A 21,824-nucleotide genomic window follows, 5' to 3' on the forward strand; every position below is an offset into this window, starting at 1 on the left:
ACGACGTTCCACTATGATTTGATCTGGCCTCCTGGTTTTTTCCAGGAGAAGTCAGGCACTGCAATAAGGACCTAGTGTGTTAGGGTCTCCTTTGGGCGTCGCATTACATGGCCAAGCCACCTGAGACGTCTTTTCTTGATTATACGTGACATTGTAAGTTTTTGTCCACACATCTTCAGGAGCTCGTGGTTGCTAATTTGTTGTGGCTGTCTAATGTTACAAATACCTCTTCCGGTCTAGAACGTCTACTTGTTTTTCTTCCTCTGCCTTTACCGGCCAGGTCGCACAGCCGTGTCGGAGTATAGAACGTGCGCATGCCGAGTATATGTTTTGTTTTGTGCTCAATTTCTCGTTTCGACCACAGGTGTTTGCACAGTTGCCTGAAAGCACACCAGGCTTTGCTGATCCGAGCTTGGACCTCATTCGATGTTTCACTCTTAGTATCCATAAGTGCTCCCAGATATCCCTTAGTATCCGTAAGTGCTCCCAGATATTTGAACTCTTTGACTCTGTCAAAAGGATCTCTATTAAAATGTATAAAAGAGTTGGTATCATTCTCAGTTGATATGTATTTAGTTTTCAGGATGCTGTTTGCGAGACCTGCCATATCTGTAGTAGCCATCATTCTTTTTATCATTTCTTCCGCTTTCAGTGCTGAGTCGGATAGGAGAGTACCATCATCAACATATTCGGGGTCAACAGCACTTTCTTCGGCTGAAAATGCCACGCCATCTTCTTGTTCAAAGCTTTTTTCATAATCCAATCTGCTGTAAAATTGAAAAGAATTGGGGACGCTGGACAGCCTTGGCGAACACCATACTCCATTTCAACGAGTTATGTCAGATCACTATATATACTACTTCGAATCTCCATAAAATGATTTGAACAGGTTGACTAATTTAGTTAGGACACCATCTTGAAGCATTATCTACCAAAGGATAGGCCGGTGTATAGAATCAAATGCGTCAATGAAATCGAGAAAGACTGCGATGGTGTTTTGTCCGTGAATGAATCTATGTTGGAGGAGGAGTCGCTGAGTGAAAATATGATCAGTATATCCCTGTGCGGAACCCAGCCTGGTTCTTTCTTCTCTGATGCAGATTTATATGCTATAAAACATATACACTATCTTAGAATTTTCGCTCGAGAGCACTATGGTCCTAGAAGGGCCAAGATTTGCGTTTTATGGGGCATAAAGTGGCCGAAATTGCCGCTTTTTTTGCTCTTTTGTCACTTAAAATGGCCTGAATTTTTTAATCTCCCCCTCTCGATATTTTACGACCCTGTCAAACTTAGCATAAACTTATAGAGTTCAACGCGTATTGGATTTTGTTTTTAAATTTCCTTGTAAAATATAAATTGAGCTAAAAAAAATCAACTGGTTCGTCACCTACACATATCCTCGAAATACTTTCTCGGGAAAATCGGAAAATTTTGTTTTCTTGAACATTTCGTATAGGAACTTGAAACCTCAAGCAGGGAGGGCCATGGGCATGCCAAATTTGATGGGTTTATTTTCTTCAAGATTGCATGTTTTTTTTCTGTAAAACATTATTGATTTTCTTGCCTTAAAAAGTTTTGATGATTAGCTTTTAACTTAATATATTTCATATATTTAGAATGATCTTAAAAAGCAAGATTCTTTTAATGTATACATTTGTTATTAAGTTTAGTTTTTAGAGTTTCGGTTACTCTTTTCAGTTTTTATGTTTTTATTGCTCTTTAGTTACAATTCAAGTCCAGGAATTATTTGATATTATTATGTTTATATTAATTTTATGCAGAAATATTCCAAAATCTATATTTTAGTTTTTAATTTCCCTGTATGTGTTGTAAAAAAAAAATCAGCTTATTTTCTTGTCAGTTGTTTTTGCATAAAACCATAAATAGAAATCATAATAATATTTAAAAAAAATTTCATAAAAAACTTCCAAAAATTTTCCATTATTTTTGAGGCATGCATCTCCTGAACCCGCTGCTTTTTATATGAGAATTTAACTTTTATTTTGCTGAAAACAATTTGCAGACGATTTGTTTAGTTAGAAAAAGCAGCACATTTCTGCAGATAAAAAATTTAGTGTATTTCAATTTATTGTTGTTTGTCAGTCAGAAGTTGAATTCTAGTATAAATAGCAGTGGCTTTATTTCGGAAGATATTTGAAATTGAGGGTAATTTGTGCACATGGTAAATATACAAAAAAATGTTTAGTTATAATTTAATAATTATTAAAGGGTTTGATTGAAGGAATTTTAAGGATTTTCCTTCAAAGAAAATCACACTTGGAGGGTTTTCCTATGGACTTTGTCCACGAGGCAGGCCACGAAAATAATGGGTGGAGAACTTGGTTAAGTTAAATAGCCCAGTTAGTATGAACTGTACCAGATAGAGGGAAGTACAGAGCCATTTCTCGTGACCTGGCAGGAGGAGTGACTGCAAAACGTCCTACGAGGATTGCTTTGACAAAGGATAAGAGAAGAAAAAGAAGAAAAGGTGATGCTATACACCAAACACTTGTTAGTAAATCATTTAACTGTAAAGGAGAGTTTTCAAATGTGTCCCTAGGACAAATTAATTGGTAAGGCAGCTTTGTTTATACAAGTATGTCAGATTGTCAGGGAACATATGTTAGCATATAAACTGCATCAAGCTAAATATTAAACTGAAAAAACCTAGTTCTCATGATTTTGTATCCCCCCCCCCGTATTTCTCCGCCACACAAGTACACACTTTATATATCTGCAGTGTTCCGTTAAGACAACATTTCTTAGGTGATTTTCAAAAGTTTTACTCAACACCATTTCAAAATGAAAAACGTTGGGACAGTAAAATATTTATGGAGTTGTGGGGTGGCTTAGGGGAAATTGTAATTAGAGGTGTATTTTTGTCATCTCTACAAACTACTAGATATGATAATGAATTATCGGTCTTTCTTTGGCTTTTACCGCTTTATAAAGTTCTTACAGTACAAGAAGAGGGCAATTGATTCACTCCATTAATTTCTGCCTCAACAAATTTAGTATTTTACAAACTTTTTAAACTGTGGTTTAATACAAATATTTGTTGATTTAATATTAGTGCTTGTACAGCATTTGCTTATTTGCAATTACTAATTGCAATGCTCAACTCTTGCCAAAGATTTAAAAGCGTCTTGCTCTAAGCGTGTTTTTCCTAGTTCTACTTTCCCAAACGTAAGACAATCTGAGGGGAATGTAATTGCAAAGAAAGCGTATGTAAATGACAGGATAAATAAATAGTTGGATCCGATCGGACCATCTGGAAAATATTTTGTGTTACCTATGGGCAACCTGTATACATAAATGCCTATTAAATCTATCGTCTTATGTTTATGCTCTGTTTTTACAATATTCTGGTTTAGAGTTAATTTTATCCGCAAATTTTCAGTCGGTTTAGCTTACCCCAAAGAATATGTTTCCGACATTGTTTCTCATGGGGGCGGGTGAGGGAAGGATTAGCAGTCATAGGTAGTTAGGTAAAAAGACTTCATCTGAACTTCGTCATATTTTCGCAAATGGTTCATGGTAATGAACGGTAAGAAAAGAACAATACTAAATTAAGAAAAAAGAAGAATTTTGTCAACAATATACATATTAGAAGTATATTCTTTTCTTGCTGATTCAAAATATGTCTATCTTCTAAATAACTGTATAACAGTTATCAGCGTAAGAACGTTTCCGTAATGTTAGAAAAAGGGAAACACCCTCGAAACAGGGCAATCTCCAAACCGTCTGAGAATTCTATAAGCAAAGTTTCAAACCCATATGTACAAAAACTCTAAACTGTATTTCTTTTGAGCTTGGGTGGCTATCTATTCTTTCTCAATTTATTCTCTATTCTTTCTCAATCGTATTGAGTCGATGAGATTAGAACGTTGGAGCAGGATTTATTTGAGTGAATATTTATTGTCCTAGGACTCTTTAAGTAATACAAAAAATTTGCGCCACAGAATGTGTCAATTCCTGCAGTTCTAGAGAAAAAGAGAGAAGAAAGGCCCTCTAGGCCCTCTAGATACCAAATATCCATTGTTGTGATAAAGTAGAATTTTTGCCAAAATTCGGTCCTAATCACCGAATTTAAGTATTTTACTTAAACGAAGTATTTTAGGGACGAGGGAAAAGGTGGTCTTAAATTTAATTATGTGCACCAATATCATAATTAAATTTAATTATGTGCTCTAATTTAAATATGTGTATCTTTGCTTATATAATGTTAAAATGTATTTTTTATTTATTTAGGGATAACGGGATGGTCTTAAGTTTAATTATGTTCATCAATTTAAATTTGCGCACTGTTGCTTATATAGTATTAAAATGTCATTTGTTTTTTTAGGGATGACGGAAAAGACGGTCTTAAATTTTACACAGACCCAGATTATTTCTTTGATTTGTGGCGACAGCAAATGATTAAAGACACTGAAAAAGTAGTGCAAGATAGAACGAGGAAGGTAAACTATGTTATAATCTGTATTTTTTTTTAATTTTACAGCCTCAAATAATTAATTCGGAATGAAATAACCCAATTTTTATGCTTGTTAAGCAATTTCATAACGTCTTGTTATGTTAGCTGTAATTTGGAGCCGAATGAATTTGCTATTATTATTATTATTATTATTATTGCTATTATTACTTTTTTAAGGAGCCGACCAATTTGAAATTACATAATGTAGAAGTTTTTTTATATACATGTTCGCTCTTTTTCTCTTTTTTTTTAAAATTAATTTTTAAACTCGCCTGAGTGTTTGTATATAGGGTTCTTACTCGTCACTGACGTGAAATTTTTAGTTCAAAATTTGTAAAATTTATTAGTGTTTCAGTTATCACGAAACAAAGAATATACAAGGTCCAAATATTTTAATATTTTTGATTATTTATTATTATTCTAAATGAAACAATATATAACCTTGGGCATTATTTTAGAATGTTTTTTCTATCAACCACTGAACAGTAATTTTCAATTACAAGAAGAAATTTTTGAGAATTTCGCAAAAGAGCCTGCACCCATAAAAAATAATGCCAGATTAAAATAATAAATAGACTGGTGGGTTGAGGTTTACAGTCCCCCACCCTGAATAACAAGGGAAACGACTTTTTTGCATGGGTAACACTGAGGTAGCATTGATTTGATTGATTTATTTCTCTTTTACCTAACCGAATGGTAATTCAGAAGGCAGAGAATATGTTGAAAAAGCGAATGATCATTACTTATAATTAATAATGCGTTAAATCCTAAAATGCTTCACACCTGCAGATCTAACCCCTTATATACTAATAATAAGCAAAAGAGACGTATTAGCGCTTTCTGCACTTATAAAATAAAGAGTTGACCGAACTTTGACTATTTTCTGTTTTAGATCGCAAATAATAATAAATATTATAATTAATTATTATTGTACCGTGGAACGCGCCAAGAGATACTTATAAACGGTTTCTGAGACCACACTGCCTAAGCATGAGGAAACAAGAAAACGTAGAAAGAAGTAATTCACAGCCAGTGAAATATTTTGCCCGAGACCTCGGCTCAGCCGTCGTCATTGCAAGAAGAAGGATAAAAAGTCCTCAGGACAACATAAAAAGACAGATATTAAAAAACCAAAATAAGAAAGAAGCTATTTCTGAAGTTATGGTAAAAAGGTGACTGTATAAAGAACTTGATAGTGAACGGAAGAATTAGACTTTTAATTGAGAATTTATTGTATACAAGGCTTTTCTAAATGCTGGTCTAAAAACCGGATGTGGTAGCATTGGAATTTTCATTAGATTGGGAAGTATGACAATGTGAGAAATATGAAACATCAAAATTTATAAGAGCACTGTAAAATGGACTGAGATAAGTTTATCCAGTAGCTCTATCAAGGGCTAATTTTTGGTAGATATGCTTCTTGATTTCAGCTTCCGCTGGAAACATGCTTGAGAATTTTAACGAAGAAAATATTGGAAGTGCTATTAAAGTGGTCGAAGTTGTCTGGGTTGTCATAGACGTGTAGGGTCAAGAACAGTCAAAATTCTCTGGTATTTGGCATAACTTCTTGGTTTTACTGATTGAAAATTTTATGTTTCGATAATCCCTCTCCTAGTTGTTGGTGACAACCGTGAGAACAGCGGATTCTATGAACACTGCTACCCAGAAAGGGGCCAATTTTATATTTGCCGTAGTTGAAGAAATCCAGCTTCAAGAAAGAAGTTGAAGAAGTTTGTTGCTCAGTTTTGGAATATAACTAACAGAAGATGATATCACAAAGGAGTGAAGATTTTCTTTATGCCCTCCAGAGTGATACTGTCAGTTGGATATTGTGTTGCTAATGAATTTTTGCCGCCTTTTTTCTTTATTAATTGTAGATCCAGCACTTGATGGGATATACATGGTAAAATAAAATGTCCTTGAGACAATTCACTTTTGGGACTATGCAAGCTTCAGAACATAATCGAATCTCCCAATCAGCTAAGGATGTTGCCACTCTTCTATTTACACAAGAACAGCACCTGGAAGGGAAGTGCAGATACCTATCATTGCGTGTAGATTTTCTATAAAAGAAATCTCAAGGCTGAGATACTTTTTGAAAATTAAAACGCCCAGAAAAGGCAGTTTGCGACTATCTTCTAGTTCTAAAGGAACTGAAGATTAGAATCTAGAGTGTTATGATGTGTGAAGGAAGTCTTAAGTGACGTCTCTCCACGGTTCCACCCAGAAATAGCGTTATCCACAAACCGCCCCCAGAAACCATGTTTCGGAGGAAAGTATTCAAGGCAGATTTTAATAAATTCCGTATAGAAAGTGGTTAAAAAATGTGAAAGGCTAATACCCATTGGAAGTCCCATAGTTTGAGTGAAAAACCGGTTTTAATATCGGAAAAAAGAAATGCTTTTACAAATACAGACAAAACGTAGAATGGTGTCAATATCTAAAGTTTTGTTGTCAACTTGGTTAATATTATTTTCTGAATATCAAGTTTGCATTTTTTATTACCACAAGAAGTATGAATAGAGATAGTATTGAAAGTAGCCAAAATCGTACGGTTTCTATGGCAAGCTCTTTTAACTTTTCCACAAGGTGAAACGAACTTTGTGTATATGAATTATACCTGGATATAAGGGGAGTTGAAATTGTAGACAACTATTATCGCAATTTGGCAGCTGGATAGCTAAAATGGGACGAAAAGAAACCCCCTCCTTGTCAATTTTTGGGAGACTGGGAAGTTTAGGAGCAACGCAGCCTTTAGGATAAAGTAGTTTTTGTGTTTGGAGTAATAAGTCTTCTGGTTTTTAAGCTTCTTAGTTCTTTTCGTGTTTCCCAGGTGAAACGATTAGTGGGATCAAATTCGAAGGTTTGGGCCTATAAGTGTCCGTGTCGGAGAAAGAAATGTCAAAACCTTTTATTAACTGCAACTCTATCAAGAATGACAACTTTATTCCCTTTGTCAGCTCTTGTGATAATGATTTCTGTCTTCTTTTATAACGGTCTGAGATTTTTTTTTCTCCTTATAATTTTTTTTAGCTTGAACGAAACTGGGTGAAATCAAGAATTCTTTTAAACACCTCTCCTCGCATGAACACGTTCTATGTGATATTTTGGGCAAAATTTAGTTAATGTTTTTCCGTGTACAGTTTTTCAATTTGCGTTGACTGATTTCAATTTGCGTTGACAAAAAAAGACGAAAATTTGTTAGAAACATTTAAAAGGAATAAATCGTATTTTTGCTTAAAGCTAAGGAACTCTTGTACGTTTGTTATGGAATCCCCGTTACTTCGTCAATTTTGTTCTATTATCCTTTAAAATTCGTGGTTAAATTTCCTAAAACTAGTTTTTATCGTCTCGTAAAAATAGTTAATTACCTACAAAGAAGGCGTGCAGGCGAAAAAGGTTTGAGATGACTGAGAAATAAGGGACATTTTTTTCTGTTACTAAAACACTTAGTAAGACACCATTCATAAAATTTCTAGTTAAAAGTATGTTACTATTCCGCTATAATCGTTAACCGCAGAGGAGTACAAATAGACAATTTACGTGATCAGTAATAAATGTTTTAAATTAAAATTCAAATCTAAAGATAGCTAAAATTCACGCTAAACGTTGACTGCCAAAAGCTACTAATACTAAGGTTATATTATAGCTGACATTGAGTTATCAAACGAAAAAATTTCTTAATCCCTCCAGAAATTTATTTATTTGTAAAATTATGACATCCTTTGGGTTGTGCCCTTTCCTGTCTATGGTAATGTAAGCTTTACTAGCTACAGATAATATCAGGTAGCTATTTAGATATCAATTGGCCATGCATCCATATATGAGATTGGTTGACTGAATTCTAAAGAAATCCAACTGAGATGTTAAATATCTCAGTGTTTAATATTGAACAACAATGGTATAATATAACTTCTTTAGTTGCAACTTTTTGGTTGTAGTTCTTAATATAGCCACAAGCTCAGGTTTGAAATCCCAGCATCTCCCTTCCTTAATTCTCAAATATAATCCTTTTAGCTTTCTTACTACATACATAGGCAAGGGGTCAGAGGAGGTTGGGGGCTCGTCGAAGTTTACTCCGAAATCTCATCTCCGAAAAGTTTCGAATAATATGGCGTCTTTTGTGATTTAGAAAAGTTTTTGCTTTAAAGAAAGCGCCCTCATGCATTTGTTAAAAATGTTGCTGTTATGTTAACTGTGCTTTTGGTAATTTGTGATTAAAGGATGACGCACAAACTACTCTTCGAGTTTATTACAATCCCTATGGCGAAAAGATTTCGTAAATAAGGCGTAAAATCTGTTTTGTCAATAATTTTCATTTATTACAGCAAAAGCGAGGAGGTGGTAATCAAAAAGGAGGAGGTAGAAATAAACACAGAGTTAGACAACCTCATAACACGAGAGAAAAACTTCGAGAACAAGCGATAAGACATGGAGAATTCATTGCTAACAAAGAACCATTAGAGGTAAGTCTTTTTTCTATATATTTATTAGGTAAAATTGAGCTTGTGTTTTAGTGACTTATTTGAAACGCTCGACAGTAAATTAAACCATGTCCAAGTCCCTTACATTTACACTTTTTCGAATGGCCCTCTGTTATACATGTTTTTTAGTCATTTTACAATATTTTAGGATTCCTACGTGTTTTCGCTTTGTTTTTATACATGGCTTAAAAGTTTTTAAGTTTAACCAACTCTTTTTCAAAATCTTATCTCCTATAACCAAAGTTTGTATAACCTTAATTATCAAAGGTTCACAACCCAAAACATAGCCCTTATTATTCATGGGTTCAAAAATCATTTCACACAGCTTACAGGCTTAATTTAAACACTACGGTTATTATTAATGCTTTTACATCAATTTTAGCTTGTTTCAGAGAGTCTTGTAGCAAAATTAGATCTGGTTCACTTTTATGAACTATGTTTTGATAAAAAAAGTTTTTCCCATGCTAGCAAAGAACGAAGTTGAAACTTAAAAGGAAAAAAAATTTCTGTGGTTTATGCAACATATTTTTGAAAAACTGTTCCAAACAAACTGGCTCGTCATATTTCCCTCAATTATTAGATTTGTGAAAAACTTACGCTTTACTGAAAACGCAAAAACAACACAACAAAACAGAAAACCCTTAAATGGGCTAAATAAACCAAATGATTGGTTCATAAAGCTCTCAATAATCTTTTACCGGATATACGGTCACTATCCGGAGATTTTCCATTCTTCAGCTTATTCGAGGCTGAAAGGATTTCATCCGCCGTTGGCTCGTCTTCAGTAATGAGGAGATCCAAAAATGGGCTGTCCGGAATATCTGGTGGAACAGAAGGGACGGGCGGATGAGAAGGCTTTCGAAGCAATCCGCCCATCTATTTTTCCCGTCATCTGGATCGGTTAGCAGTCTTCCGTTTTACTCTTTTACTGGTCCATCTTGTACGTTGGTCATCCCAATGATTTCTTTAATTAGGCGGTACACAGCTCTCGTGTTCCACGTCGGACTGCTTCTCCTGCCATTCTTGCTTTCTCATTGAGGTGCTGTCGATTGTCTGATCTAGTACTTTTCTTCACTTCTTTGTCCGCTTATTTATGCGCTATTTCTTTCATGACATCAGCAGAGGGATCATTACTGAGCGTGCTCTGTTTTATTTTCTTGCGGTCTTCGGTCAAGTCCCATGTCTTCTGGGATATCCACTGTTCCCTTATTGACTTTTTAAAGCCAAAAACTTCTTCAGCAGTTTCAGTGTAGTTCAGTTGTATAGTCGTCCAAGCTTTTTCTGCGCAAAAGCTTGGCAAGTGCCTCGAATTTGTTCGAGATTTTAATGCTGAATTGTCTTATAACATCCTTGTTTCTGAGCTTCTCCACGTCGAAATTTCTGGGTAGTTTTGTTGGTTGTCGAGATCTGCTGGAGCGGAGTTTCAACTTGATTGCTGCTACAAGAAGTTCATGGTCCGACCCAACGTCCGCACTTCTGTAACTCCCAAATCTTTCAGACTAGTTCTCCACTTTCGTTGGATCAGAAAGTGGTCAATAGGATTTTTGACGGTTTTGTCTGGGGATGTCCATGTATACTTATGGATATCTTTGTGCTCGAATAATGTACCTCCTATCAGCAGGTCGTTCGACATGGCAAAGCTGACTAGCCTTGCGCCATTTTCGTTGATAGTTCCAAGCACATGATGTCCCAACACTTCGGGGCAATAAGATCTGTCCTGACCAACTTTCGCATTTAGGTCGCCGGCCAAGCAAACGGTGCAATGGAGAGGAATGGAGTTTAGGACGGACTGGAGGGTTTCATAAAAATCGTCTTTCGAGGCTTCATCGGCATCGTTTGTTGGTGCATAGCAGATGCCTAGCGACAGCTTTGCATGTTTAGATGCAAATCGTGTATGCAGGATTCTCTTGTTAATCGGCCTCCACGAGCAGAAAGATTTTGCTGTATTTGGGTTCAATGTAGCTGCGACTCTAGCTGCATGTCTCTCCGCTTTTCCGCTGTGCAGAACTATATAAGTCGTGTTGCTGTTTACTGCTTTGAGCTTCTTTTCTCTGCAGCCTTTCCATCGGGCTTCGGTCACTACGAGGATGTCTAGCCGAAAGTTTTCGTACTCTTGTAGAACTTGTTCAGTTTTTGAAAGGGCCGACATGATCCTTACGTTCCAAAATCCGACTCGTACTGGTTTATTCGCGTTCAGAAATCCGGTCGAGGGGCATGCATGGGTCGTCATCATATCGGGATTTGGTCCGAGGCTTCTCACTGACGTTTCTTTAGCATATTCTTCTTTTACGGGAGCGACTTGCTAGGCCACTGCCCAACCGGTTTCTTCGGCTTGGCTAGGGTCAGGGACGCCAATCCCTGACCGGAGGGCCGGAACCCTCCGGTGCCTACCCAAAACAAAAGAAAAGCGCTGGACCAAAGCCTCACACCTAAATTTCGACAAAAAGAAAAAAGAGTTTCATAATTCGTTAAATGAAGTTTTTTTTTATTCCTAATTCACATGGCTTGTCACTAAATTCCTTTATTGCATCTTTAACCCTGACTTCAACTCTCATACACGACGGTTTTTAGCTAATTTCTGCACTCGACTAAAAAACTAGACGTGGTTGGTAACTTTTTTTTGATGCTTTCAGCTAAAGACCAAAGAACTTTACACTCATTTTGAAGACATTTATAAAAAAAAATATACAGCTAAAAAGTTTAAATCGGCCAGCTAATGCTAGTAGCCGAAATTATGTTAAAAAAAGCAAAAAAAAAAAAACATCACCAATGTTTGAATTGATAAATCTAGGAAAGGAAGGAATGCTCGTTACTAAATTAACAAAAAAAAATAGACACACGTTAAATATAGATAAACAGTTCAAAGACCCTTCTTGAATCTACAACTCTGTATATATTCATTTTTTACTTAATTTCATTCTCTGAGAAGTTCACAATATATATCTTTTACACATCCGGAGAGTAGACTGAAATTAAATCGCTTATAATTTCTATCTTTTCTTAAAATCGCTATTTAACGATTTTGATGCATGTAGAACGATAATCTTGTGGCTATATTTATTGTTAATAATAAGAAGCATGGTAATTATACCAGGCAATGCAATAAAACGTGGCATCATGCTTCGTTAGAATAGTTAATTGGTCCTAAAAGTACAATTCGCTAAAGTAACCAGTGTGAATTTGCAATTTTTCTTTTTTCTACATATAAACATGTCAAATAAAAAAAAAATAGTTCTTATATTAAGAAAATTCGATAGTTAAAAGGGATGTAAAGTGGAGTAATATAAAATCTAAGCAAAGGGCTCTCAGTAATTATCTATTTATGTTTAGCTATGCTTGCAAATAATTTGCAAGGTAATTCACAAAAAAAGAAAATATAATAGAAATCAGTTAGTAAACTAAATTTTACTGCGAACTGGATGATGAACGCTATTAGGCTTAGAAATAAAAGCATGCGTAGACACATTGCTGCTTGATTATTTGAATTTTGAGTAAGTAAAATAGCGCCATAGATATATAGAGTTAATAGATTATGTGAATATATCTTCAGTCTGTATAAATAAAAACGAGTGTATGTTTTTCTATCCCGTACGCATTACTACACTGTTCATCTGACCGCCAACAAACTTTAAGAAGTTGTTTAGTTCACTCTTGCGAATCTTTGGGGTATAGATAACCCCCCCCCCCCCAAGGCCCTCTAATAAACCTAACCTATTTTACACCAGGCGAAAAAATAAAAAATACTGTATTTCCGAAAGTGCTCGAATAAATAAATAAGTAGTATTAAAAAAATGAATGTGCGATTTTAATTTATGTGTCCTTGAAGTTCGTTTCTTTTGAGATCGCTGTAACGCCCAACGGGTAAGCTAGTAGGTATTAAAAGTACCCTTATGTATCCAAAACGTCTTGGAGGAGAAACAACAAATTCTAGACATATAAGAGACTAAACCAAACGTCTTGGGAAAAGCATAGGTATCCAAATTGAATTGGCAAATCTTGGCGATAAAAAAAAAATAATAAAAACACACTTCAGCACAGCATTTACAAAATTGATCGTTGATATAAGTTAATCTTTACTACTCTTTGTCATTCATGATAGGAAACTAATAATCACATATACATAGTAAACGTGTAATACTGTCTATGGAGTTGGGAACTATTTTGGGTAGCTGGAAGACTGCAAGCGCTCAAAGAGCATACCTGGGCGCGGGAGTCATAGAAAAACTAAACACATTGATTCAAATTTAAGGAGTTACGGTCCACAGACCTGTCAAGCAAGCTGTTCCTTGCCAAGAGCTGGCGAAAGTGGCTTCTTGACTATTATAGTAAACTAATTAAAAAAAAATGAAAAAGACATAAACATCAGTTGAAAGCAGTTTACATTTATCAACGACAGATGATTTTCGTCATTTAAATTAAAATGAGGGTTATTCATTTTGGCTCTAAATTTATTCTATTTCCCCCCGAAAAGTTTCAATTTGTGTAGCATTGATTCAATTCAATTTGTTTATAGCATTTTCAGTTTGTTGTAAAGTATCAATTTGTTGTAGCATTTTTTTTAGGGATTGATTTTTTTTTTGGTGTAAACTAGATCAGCTGTGGTCTAATAGTCTTCATCCCTTTCAGCCTATTTACGATACTCGTTCACCTGTTGAGTCAGGGAGTTATGTAACTATTCAGTCAACTTCCGAATATATGAGCAGTGACGAGTTGAAAAAAGCTAATGGGTACGTATTCTGCTTTTATATATTTGAAACTGCTTGAATTAGAAACCTACCCCCCCCATTCTTGCGAAGGTTTTAGGCATAAAATCCCCTTCCCCCAAGGTCCTCTTAATCTTTCGAATACCTTTATTACTGACTGAAATTAGATACCCCTGCAGAAATGCTCGAATAGATGGCAATGAGGTGGCAAAGCGGAAATTTTACCTCAAGGAATTGAGTCACCTCAACTTTTTGGACTGATGATAATTATAATCAGATTATAAGACCCGCTTCTTTCATTGAGCAAAAAGAAAGGAACAAAACAACAAATAAAACCGAAATAACAAAAACGAAACTTAACAATTAATTAAATATGTTATCTGCAAAACTGTAAATAAAAACTCACATTACTCTCATTTCCTGGATATCAATTTCATTTGTGGAAATTTTTCAAGGTCGCATGGTGTAATGGTTAGTATTCAGTACTCTGAATCCTTGATGGCTCATAACTAAGACTGGTCTAATCTAGTACCCAAATGAGGAACTTCAAATTCAAAGTACACTATTCATCCGATCGCCTAGAAACTTTAAAAAGATGTTTAGTACACTCTTGTGAAGGTTTTAGGTATAGAATAGGTTTTAGGTTGAGATATAATGTGGATTGGGAGGATTGATTGTGCTTGAAAATACATTGCCTTGTTAATCCTCTCTTTGAATATAGTTCAGCAAACGGTTTTTTGTAATTATTTTAGAATTGGCTCAGTTTATTGAAACATTTTATGAAATTCCTTAATACAGTGTGAATTTATTGTAAAATTGACTTAAGTGTAACATTTTTAATTACATGTAATTAAATAGTAAGATTAAGTATTGATTAGGTAAGTTTAAAACATAATAAAGAAAAGTAAACTAATTAACTACTAAAAGAAAAACTGATTATCATAAAATATAAAATTTCAATATATTGTTAAATTTTGAAGAAGACATTGGCAATTATGGACATGCTGAAGAGAAGCGCTTTACAAGCCTTTATAATGTCCGGTCATCACGATTCTTACTCTTATTTTGCTTTCCAGTAGGAAATACATTGTCACTGTTAAATAACTCATGAGCCTTGTTAAGATTGCATTTTATTGCCATCATATGATGCTTACAAACCAGAATTCAAATAGCTCTACTTATAATTTATAGGTTTTTCGCTAGCGAAAATCTAAAGTCCCTCAGAATATACCAAATTATGAACTATAACAAACATATGTATATGTAGTTAGTTGGGATAGGATACTAGAAATAAGGAATAGTGAATATATTGTTTCTACTGCTATTTCTATTCCTAAAATGTTCTCACTTTCGACATTATTAATAATTACTGACTCTGCCAATTATGCGTCTGTTACTCTTATGATATAGTGGAAAAATTTGGCTTTGTCATAGTTATAGTCCTGTGGTGGCGCAGTGGGTATGACCTCAGCTTGTTAATGTGGGACCAGGATATTGAACCCGGCTGTAGCAACTCATTGCCGATACAAGTACCTTAGTAGTTTGGAAACGTCGTTGATCCAATAAAATAGTTCTGTCGTTCATATTAGGGTAAATGATCGCTTCTTGGACAATGATCTTCTTAAAATTAATCAAACTCGTATAGCAAATCAAAGATAAGTAATTGGAAAAGATTCACCTTCTCCTCAGTACTATAACGTCTGATAACTACTGTGATAACAATGTTTTTCCCTGTAACACTTAAACAGAATAAACAGCTTTTTAATTTAATAATACTTTATAAATAATTTAGTGATTTATCCAATTTAAATATAGTGCGGCCTAGTGCTTGATATGACCCAGCAAATATCGATGCTCAGTTGTATTGTGTTCGTGGATCAATGATCTTGAGAGATATTGATGCTTTCAATGCACAAAATCCCCCTCATCAAAATCTAGACGTGTTTCCAGTTTTTCTGTTGAAGCCTCAGGTTCTGCACAGGAAAAGATTTATGTGAATGGTCCTGGTCTTATCAATTAGTTCCTATCCTAAGTGGTTATGTTACGTTTTGTATAGCCTCTCACACTTAAACAAGTCCTTTCATGCCAAGCTAAGGTGAAAATTCATAAGATCACGATTTGAGAGGTATCGAAGTTTTCGATCCACAATTACCCTCATCTAAGTCTAGATATGTTTCCAGTTTTTCTGTTTGAGCATCAGGTTCTTCACAGAAAGGGGTTTTCGGTCTATGTCCATGGTCTTATCAATCTTGAGAGGTATTGATGCTTTCGATGCACAAAAAACCACTCATCAAAATCTAGACGTGTTTCCAGTTTTTCTGTTGAAGCCTCAGGTTCTTCACAGAAAAAGATTTCCGCAATTTTTTCCAGTATTCCCATTGAAAAAAAAACCCATAGCTATATAATTAAAACTGCCTCGGAGAAGCGAAACTCTGATTTGACCTCAACTTACGTCTTTCATTGCCGGACATGCGATCGTGATATTGGCTAATGCACCGTAGAACCAATTGCAGCCATCGTACGAAATGTTCTACTCGCGTTTGACATCGCATCCGAGATATGATTATATGCCGTGAGACTTCACAGAAAAAGATTTCCGCAATTTTTTCCAGTATTCCCTTTGGAAAAGAAAATAAGCCCATAGCTATGTAATTAAAACTGCTTCGAGAAGCGAATCTCTGATTTGACCTCAACTTACGTTTTATTGCCGTATACGTTTACGTCTTTTATTGCCGGACATGCGATCGTGACATTGGCTAATGCACCGTAGAACCAATTGCAGCCATCGTACGAAATGTTCTTACTCGAGTTTGACATCGCATCCGAGATATGATTATGTGCCGTGAGACTTCACAGAAAAAGATTTCCGCAATTTTTTTCAGTATTCCCTTTGGAAAAGAAAATAAGCCCATAGCTATGTAATTAAAACTGCTTCGAGGAGCGAATCTCTGATTTGACCTCAACTTACGTTTTATTGCCGTATACGTTTACGTCTTTTATTGCCGGACATGCGATTATGATATTGGCTTATGCACCGTAGAACCAATTGGAGCCATCGTACGAAATGTTCTTACTCGAGTTTGACATCGCATCCGAGATATGATTATGTGCCGTGAGACTTCACAGAAAAAGATTTCCGCAATTTTTTCCAGTATTCCCTTTGGAAAAGAAAATAAGCCCATAGCTATGTAATTAAAACTGCTTCGAGGAGCGAATCTCTGATTTGACCTCAATTTACGTTTTATTGCCGTATACGTTTACGTCTTTTATTGCCGGACATGCGATCATGATATTGGCTAATGCACCGTAGAACCAATTGCAGCCATCGTACGAAATGTTCTTACTCGAGTTTGACATCGCATCCGAGATATGATTATATGCCGTGAGACTTCACAGAAAAAGATTTCCGCAATTTTTTCCAGTATTCCCTCTGGAAAAGAAAATAAGCCCATAGCTATGTAATTAAAACTGCTTCGAGGAGCGAATCTCTGATTTGACCTGAACTTACGTTTTATTGCCGTATACGTTTACGTCTTTGATTGCCAGACATGCGATCATGACATTGGCTAATGCACCGTAGAACCAATTGCAGCTATCGTACGAAATGTTCTACTCGAGTTTGACATCGCATCCGAGATATGATTATATGCCGTGAGACTTCACAGAAAAAGATTTCCGCAATTTTTTCCAGTATTCCCTTTGGAAAAGAAAATAAGCCCATAGCTATGTAATTAAAACTGCTTCGAAGAGCGAATCTCTGATTTGACCTCAACTTACGTTTTATTGCCGTATACGTTTACGTCTTTTATTGCCGGACATGCGATCATGACATTGGCTAATGCACCGTAGAACCAATTGGAGCCATCGTACGAAATGTTCTTACTCGAGTTTGACATCGCATCCGAGATATGATTATGTGCCGTGAGACTTCACAGAAAAAGATTCTGCAATTTTTTTCAGTATTCCCTTTGGAAAAGAAAATAAGCCCATAGCTATGTAATTAAAACTGCTTCGAGGAGCGAATCTCTGATTTGACCTCAACTTACGTTTTATTGCCGTATACGTTTACGTCTTTTATTGCCGGACATGCGATCATGACATTGGCTAATGCACCGTAGAACCAATTGGAGCCATCGTACGAAATGTTCTTACTCGAGTTTGACATCGCATCCGAGATATGATTATGTGCCGTGAGACTTCACAGAAAAAGATTTCCGCAATTTTTTTCAGTATTCCCTTTGGAAAAGAAAATAAGCCCATAGCTATGTAATTAAAACTGCTTCGAGGAGCGAATCTCTGATTTGACCTCAACTTACGTTTTATTGCCGTATACGTTTACGTCTTTTATTGCCGGACATGCGATCATGACATTGGAACCAATTGGAGCCATCGTACGAAATGTTCTTACTCGAGTTTGACATCGCATCCGAGATATGATTATGTGCCGTGAGACTTCACAGAAAAAGATTTCCGCAATTTTTTCCAGTATTCCCTTTGGAAAAGAAAATAAGCCCATAGCTATGTAATTAAAACTGCTTCGAGGAGCGAATCTCTGATTTGACCTCAACTTACGTTTTATTGCCGTATACGTTTACGTCTTTTATTGCCGGACATGCGATTATGAGATTGGCTAATGCACCGTAGAACCAATTGCAGCCATCGTACGACATGTTCTTACTCGAGTTTGACATCGCATCCGAGATATGATTATGTGCCGTGAGACTTCACAGAAAAAGATTTCCGCAATTTTTTCCAGTATTCCCTTTGGAAAAGAAAATAAGCCCATAGCTATGTAATTAAAACTGCTTCGAGTAGCGAATCTCTGATTTGACCTGAACTTACGTTTTATTGCCGTATACGTTTACGTCTTTTATTGCCAGACATGCGATCATGATATTGGCTAATGCACCGTAGAACCAATGGCAGCTATCGTACGAAATGTTCTACTCGAGTTTGACATCGCATCCGAGATATGATTATATGCCGTGAGACTTCACAGAAAAAGATTTCCGCAATTTTTTTCTAGTATTCCCTTTGGAAAAGAAAATAAGCCCATAGCTATGTAATTAAAACTGCTTCGAGCTGCGAATCTCTGATTTGACCTCAACTTACGTTTTATTGCCGTATACGTTTACGTCTTTTATTGCCGGACATGCGATCATGACATTGGCTAATGCACCGTAGAACCAATTGCAGCCATCGTACGAAATGTTCTTACTCGAGTTTGACATCGCATCCGAGATATGATTATGTGCCGTGAGACTTCACAGAAAAAGATTTCCGCAATTTTTTCCAGTATTCCCTTTGGAAAAGAAAATAAGCCCATAGCTATGTAATTAAAACTGCTTCGTGGAGCGAATCTCTGATTTGACCTGAAGTTACGTTTTATTGCCGTATACGTTTACGTCTTTTATTGCCGGACATGCGATCATGACATTGGCTAATGCACCGTAGAACCAATTGCAGCCATCGTACGAAATGATCTTACTCGAGTTTGACATCGCATCCGAGATATGATTATGTGCCGTGAGACTTCACAGAAAAAGATTTCCGCAATTTTTTCCAGTATTCCCTTTGGAAAAGAAAATAAGCCCATAGCTATGTAATTAAAACTGCTTCGAGGAGCGAATCTCTGATTTGACCTCAACTTACGTTTTATTGCCGTATACGTTTACGTCTTTTATTGCCGGACATGCGATTATGATATTGGCTAATGCACCGTAGAACCAATTGCAGCCATCGTACGAAATGTTCTTACTCGAGTTTGACATCGCATCCGAGATATGATTATGTGCCGTGAGACTTCACAGAAAAAGATTTCCGCAATTTTTTTCAGTATTCCCTTTGGAAAAGAAAATAAGCCCATAGCTATGTAATTAAAACTGCTTCGAGGAGCGAATCTCTGATTTGACCTGAACTTACGTTTTATTGCCGTATACGTTTACGTCTTTTATTGCCGGACATGCGATCATGACATTGGCTAATGCACCGTAGAACCAATTGCAGCCATCGTACGAAATGTTCTTACTCGAGTTTGACATCGCATCCGAGATATGATTATGTGCCGTGAGACTTCACAGAAAAAGATTTCCGCAATTTTTTCCAGTATTCCCTTTGGAAAAGAAAATAAGCCCATAGCTATGTAATTAAAACTGCTTCGAGGAGCGAATCTCTGATTTGACCTCAACTTACGTTTTATTGCCGTATACGTTTACGTCATTTATTGCCGGACATGCGATTATGATATTGGCTAATGCACCGTAGAACCAATTGCAGCCATCGTACGAAATGTTCTTACTCGAGTTTGACATCGCATCCGAGATATGATTATGTGCCGTGAGACTTGAACTTGCCAAAAACAATTTAAAATTGTTTTTTTTTTATGAAATTTTACTAGCCAACTATTTAATTTATTTTCCTTTTGACATAATTTTAGGTCGATACCAAGCATTCCGAGGCCGAGTATTACTGAGGATGCCTATCTGCAATATCCTTCAGTTGTTAATCTACATCGAAACAGCGACTTGTCTCAAATGCAAAATAATCATCGAATTCTTAGCAAATACGATTCACAAGCAAATATGACGTAAGTTTTCCTGTTTCGTAGTTTTTACTTTATCTCTTGAGTATTTCTAATCATTAACCCAACGATTGCAAGTACCCATAGAATATATGACATCAGGGAAAATTCAGGACGATAAATAAAAGTTCAGATAGGGATAAAATCCTTTTAATAGACAATAATGATAATAACAGTGATAGAAATTCACAAAAATACCAGATATTTTGGTCACATATGCAGTGACCGTCATCAGTAGTAAAACTATTCTAATTCAGGATTAGAATATTTTATGAAGGTAGATGGCATTATTGATATCAGTTAATCTAATGGCATATATTTACTTGGTTTTCTAAAATAAACTGCATATGGTACTTTTTTGTATACATTCGAAAAATTAAGAAGGCACGCGGCAGGCTTCTATATATGGATTCTCGCTTGTCTTTTAACTGCAAACACATTGAGCCTCTTCTTGATATCAGTACGTCACCACAGGTTCGATGCAGTCACCCTGGGAAAAGTTCTTAAAGTTGCGACCTATTTAGATCGTTGTTGTGACCAGAAAATTGTCAATTTGCCAGTTTTAAGAAGAAGAAAAAAAAACAACTATTTAGCCGATTTTGAGGCCGGGCCCCGGCATGGCTACGCGAAAGGCTTGTATACGTTGATTCTCGTTGTCACTTGTCTTGTAACCACAGACAATGTGAACCTCTTCTTGATATCACGGCGTCACCCCACGTTTGGTACAACAACCGTGGGGAAAATACAAATTCTTCCTTAAAGTTGTGTCCTTTTTAGATCGGTTTTGTTGCCAGTAATGTCAATATGTCAGTTAAGAAAAAACACTATGTAGCCGATTTCGAAGCCGGGCCCCGGCACTCGGAACGTTGCTACTCTTTCCTCGGGAAAATGGAGGGCTCCCCGAGGGAACACATAGAGCGTTGAAGGGTCCCAATGACTTGTAACAAACAGTTGCAGTGCCATTACAATTCCTTTATCCAATGTATATACACAGTTTTGTGGAAAAATCAAATTATTGAATACCTTGTCACAGTACAATGGATGAAAGTGTGCCTCTTGATCAGAGGTTTGTGGGTTCACTCACGCCTGTGGCAAGGGTTGTGGTTCAGGTTGTTGATTTGTTAATTGTTCAGGTAGTGGTACAAAAACATTTTTTCTTGCAACGAATTAACCTTTTTTTCTTCCAACGAATTATCATTAATAACACTTGTAAATTTTAGTTTTTTGGGCCTACCTCTAGATAAGTTTTTATACCGAGATCTCTTTTCATACTGGGTCTTTTCAAAGCGCTATTGCGCTGCCTATGATATTTGATAATTGAAGCAAGTCCGATTTCTAGAACCGATTGTCTACTAAGCTTCAAACTTTTGGTTTTCTTTTTTAATGTTTTTGAATTGTTGTAATCCCTTGTTAAAATATATACAAATATTTTTGTAATTACTAGTTTTTTTGCTCTTTTAGCAATTTTATGTAAAATTCTCCATGCATGAAATCCAGCCACCCTGGGAAAAATACAAATTCTTTCTTAAAGTTGTGACCTATTTAGATTGTTGTTGTGGCCAGAAATGTGAATTTGCCTG

General features: G+C 35.9%; 1 protein-coding gene across 1 annotated transcript in view; it reads left to right on the top strand.

The window, feature by feature from the left end:
- SCAR (wiskott-Aldrich syndrome protein family member 3 SCAR) overlaps positions 1 to 21,824 on the top strand; it is a 60,833-nt gene that overhangs the window by 24,505 nt on the left and 14,504 nt on the right. The window contains exons 4-7 of the mRNA XM_089102399.1: positions 4,349 to 4,463; positions 8,806 to 8,943; positions 13,588 to 13,688; positions 20,101 to 20,250. Of these exons, the coding sequence (XP_088958525.1) occupies positions 4,349 to 4,463; positions 8,806 to 8,943; positions 13,588 to 13,688; positions 20,101 to 20,250 (504 nt within the window). The remainder of the gene's footprint in view (positions 1 to 4,348; positions 4,464 to 8,805; positions 8,944 to 13,587; positions 13,689 to 20,100; positions 20,251 to 21,824) is intronic.

The sequence above is a fragment of the Artemia sp. Qi Xiang Cuo genome, chromosome 2, assembly GCF_049724085.1.
Source record: "Artemia sp. Qi Xiang Cuo chromosome 2, ASM4972408v1, whole genome shotgun sequence".
Lineage (NCBI taxonomy): Eukaryota > Metazoa > Arthropoda > Branchiopoda > Anostraca > Artemiidae > Artemia > Artemia sp. Qi Xiang Cuo.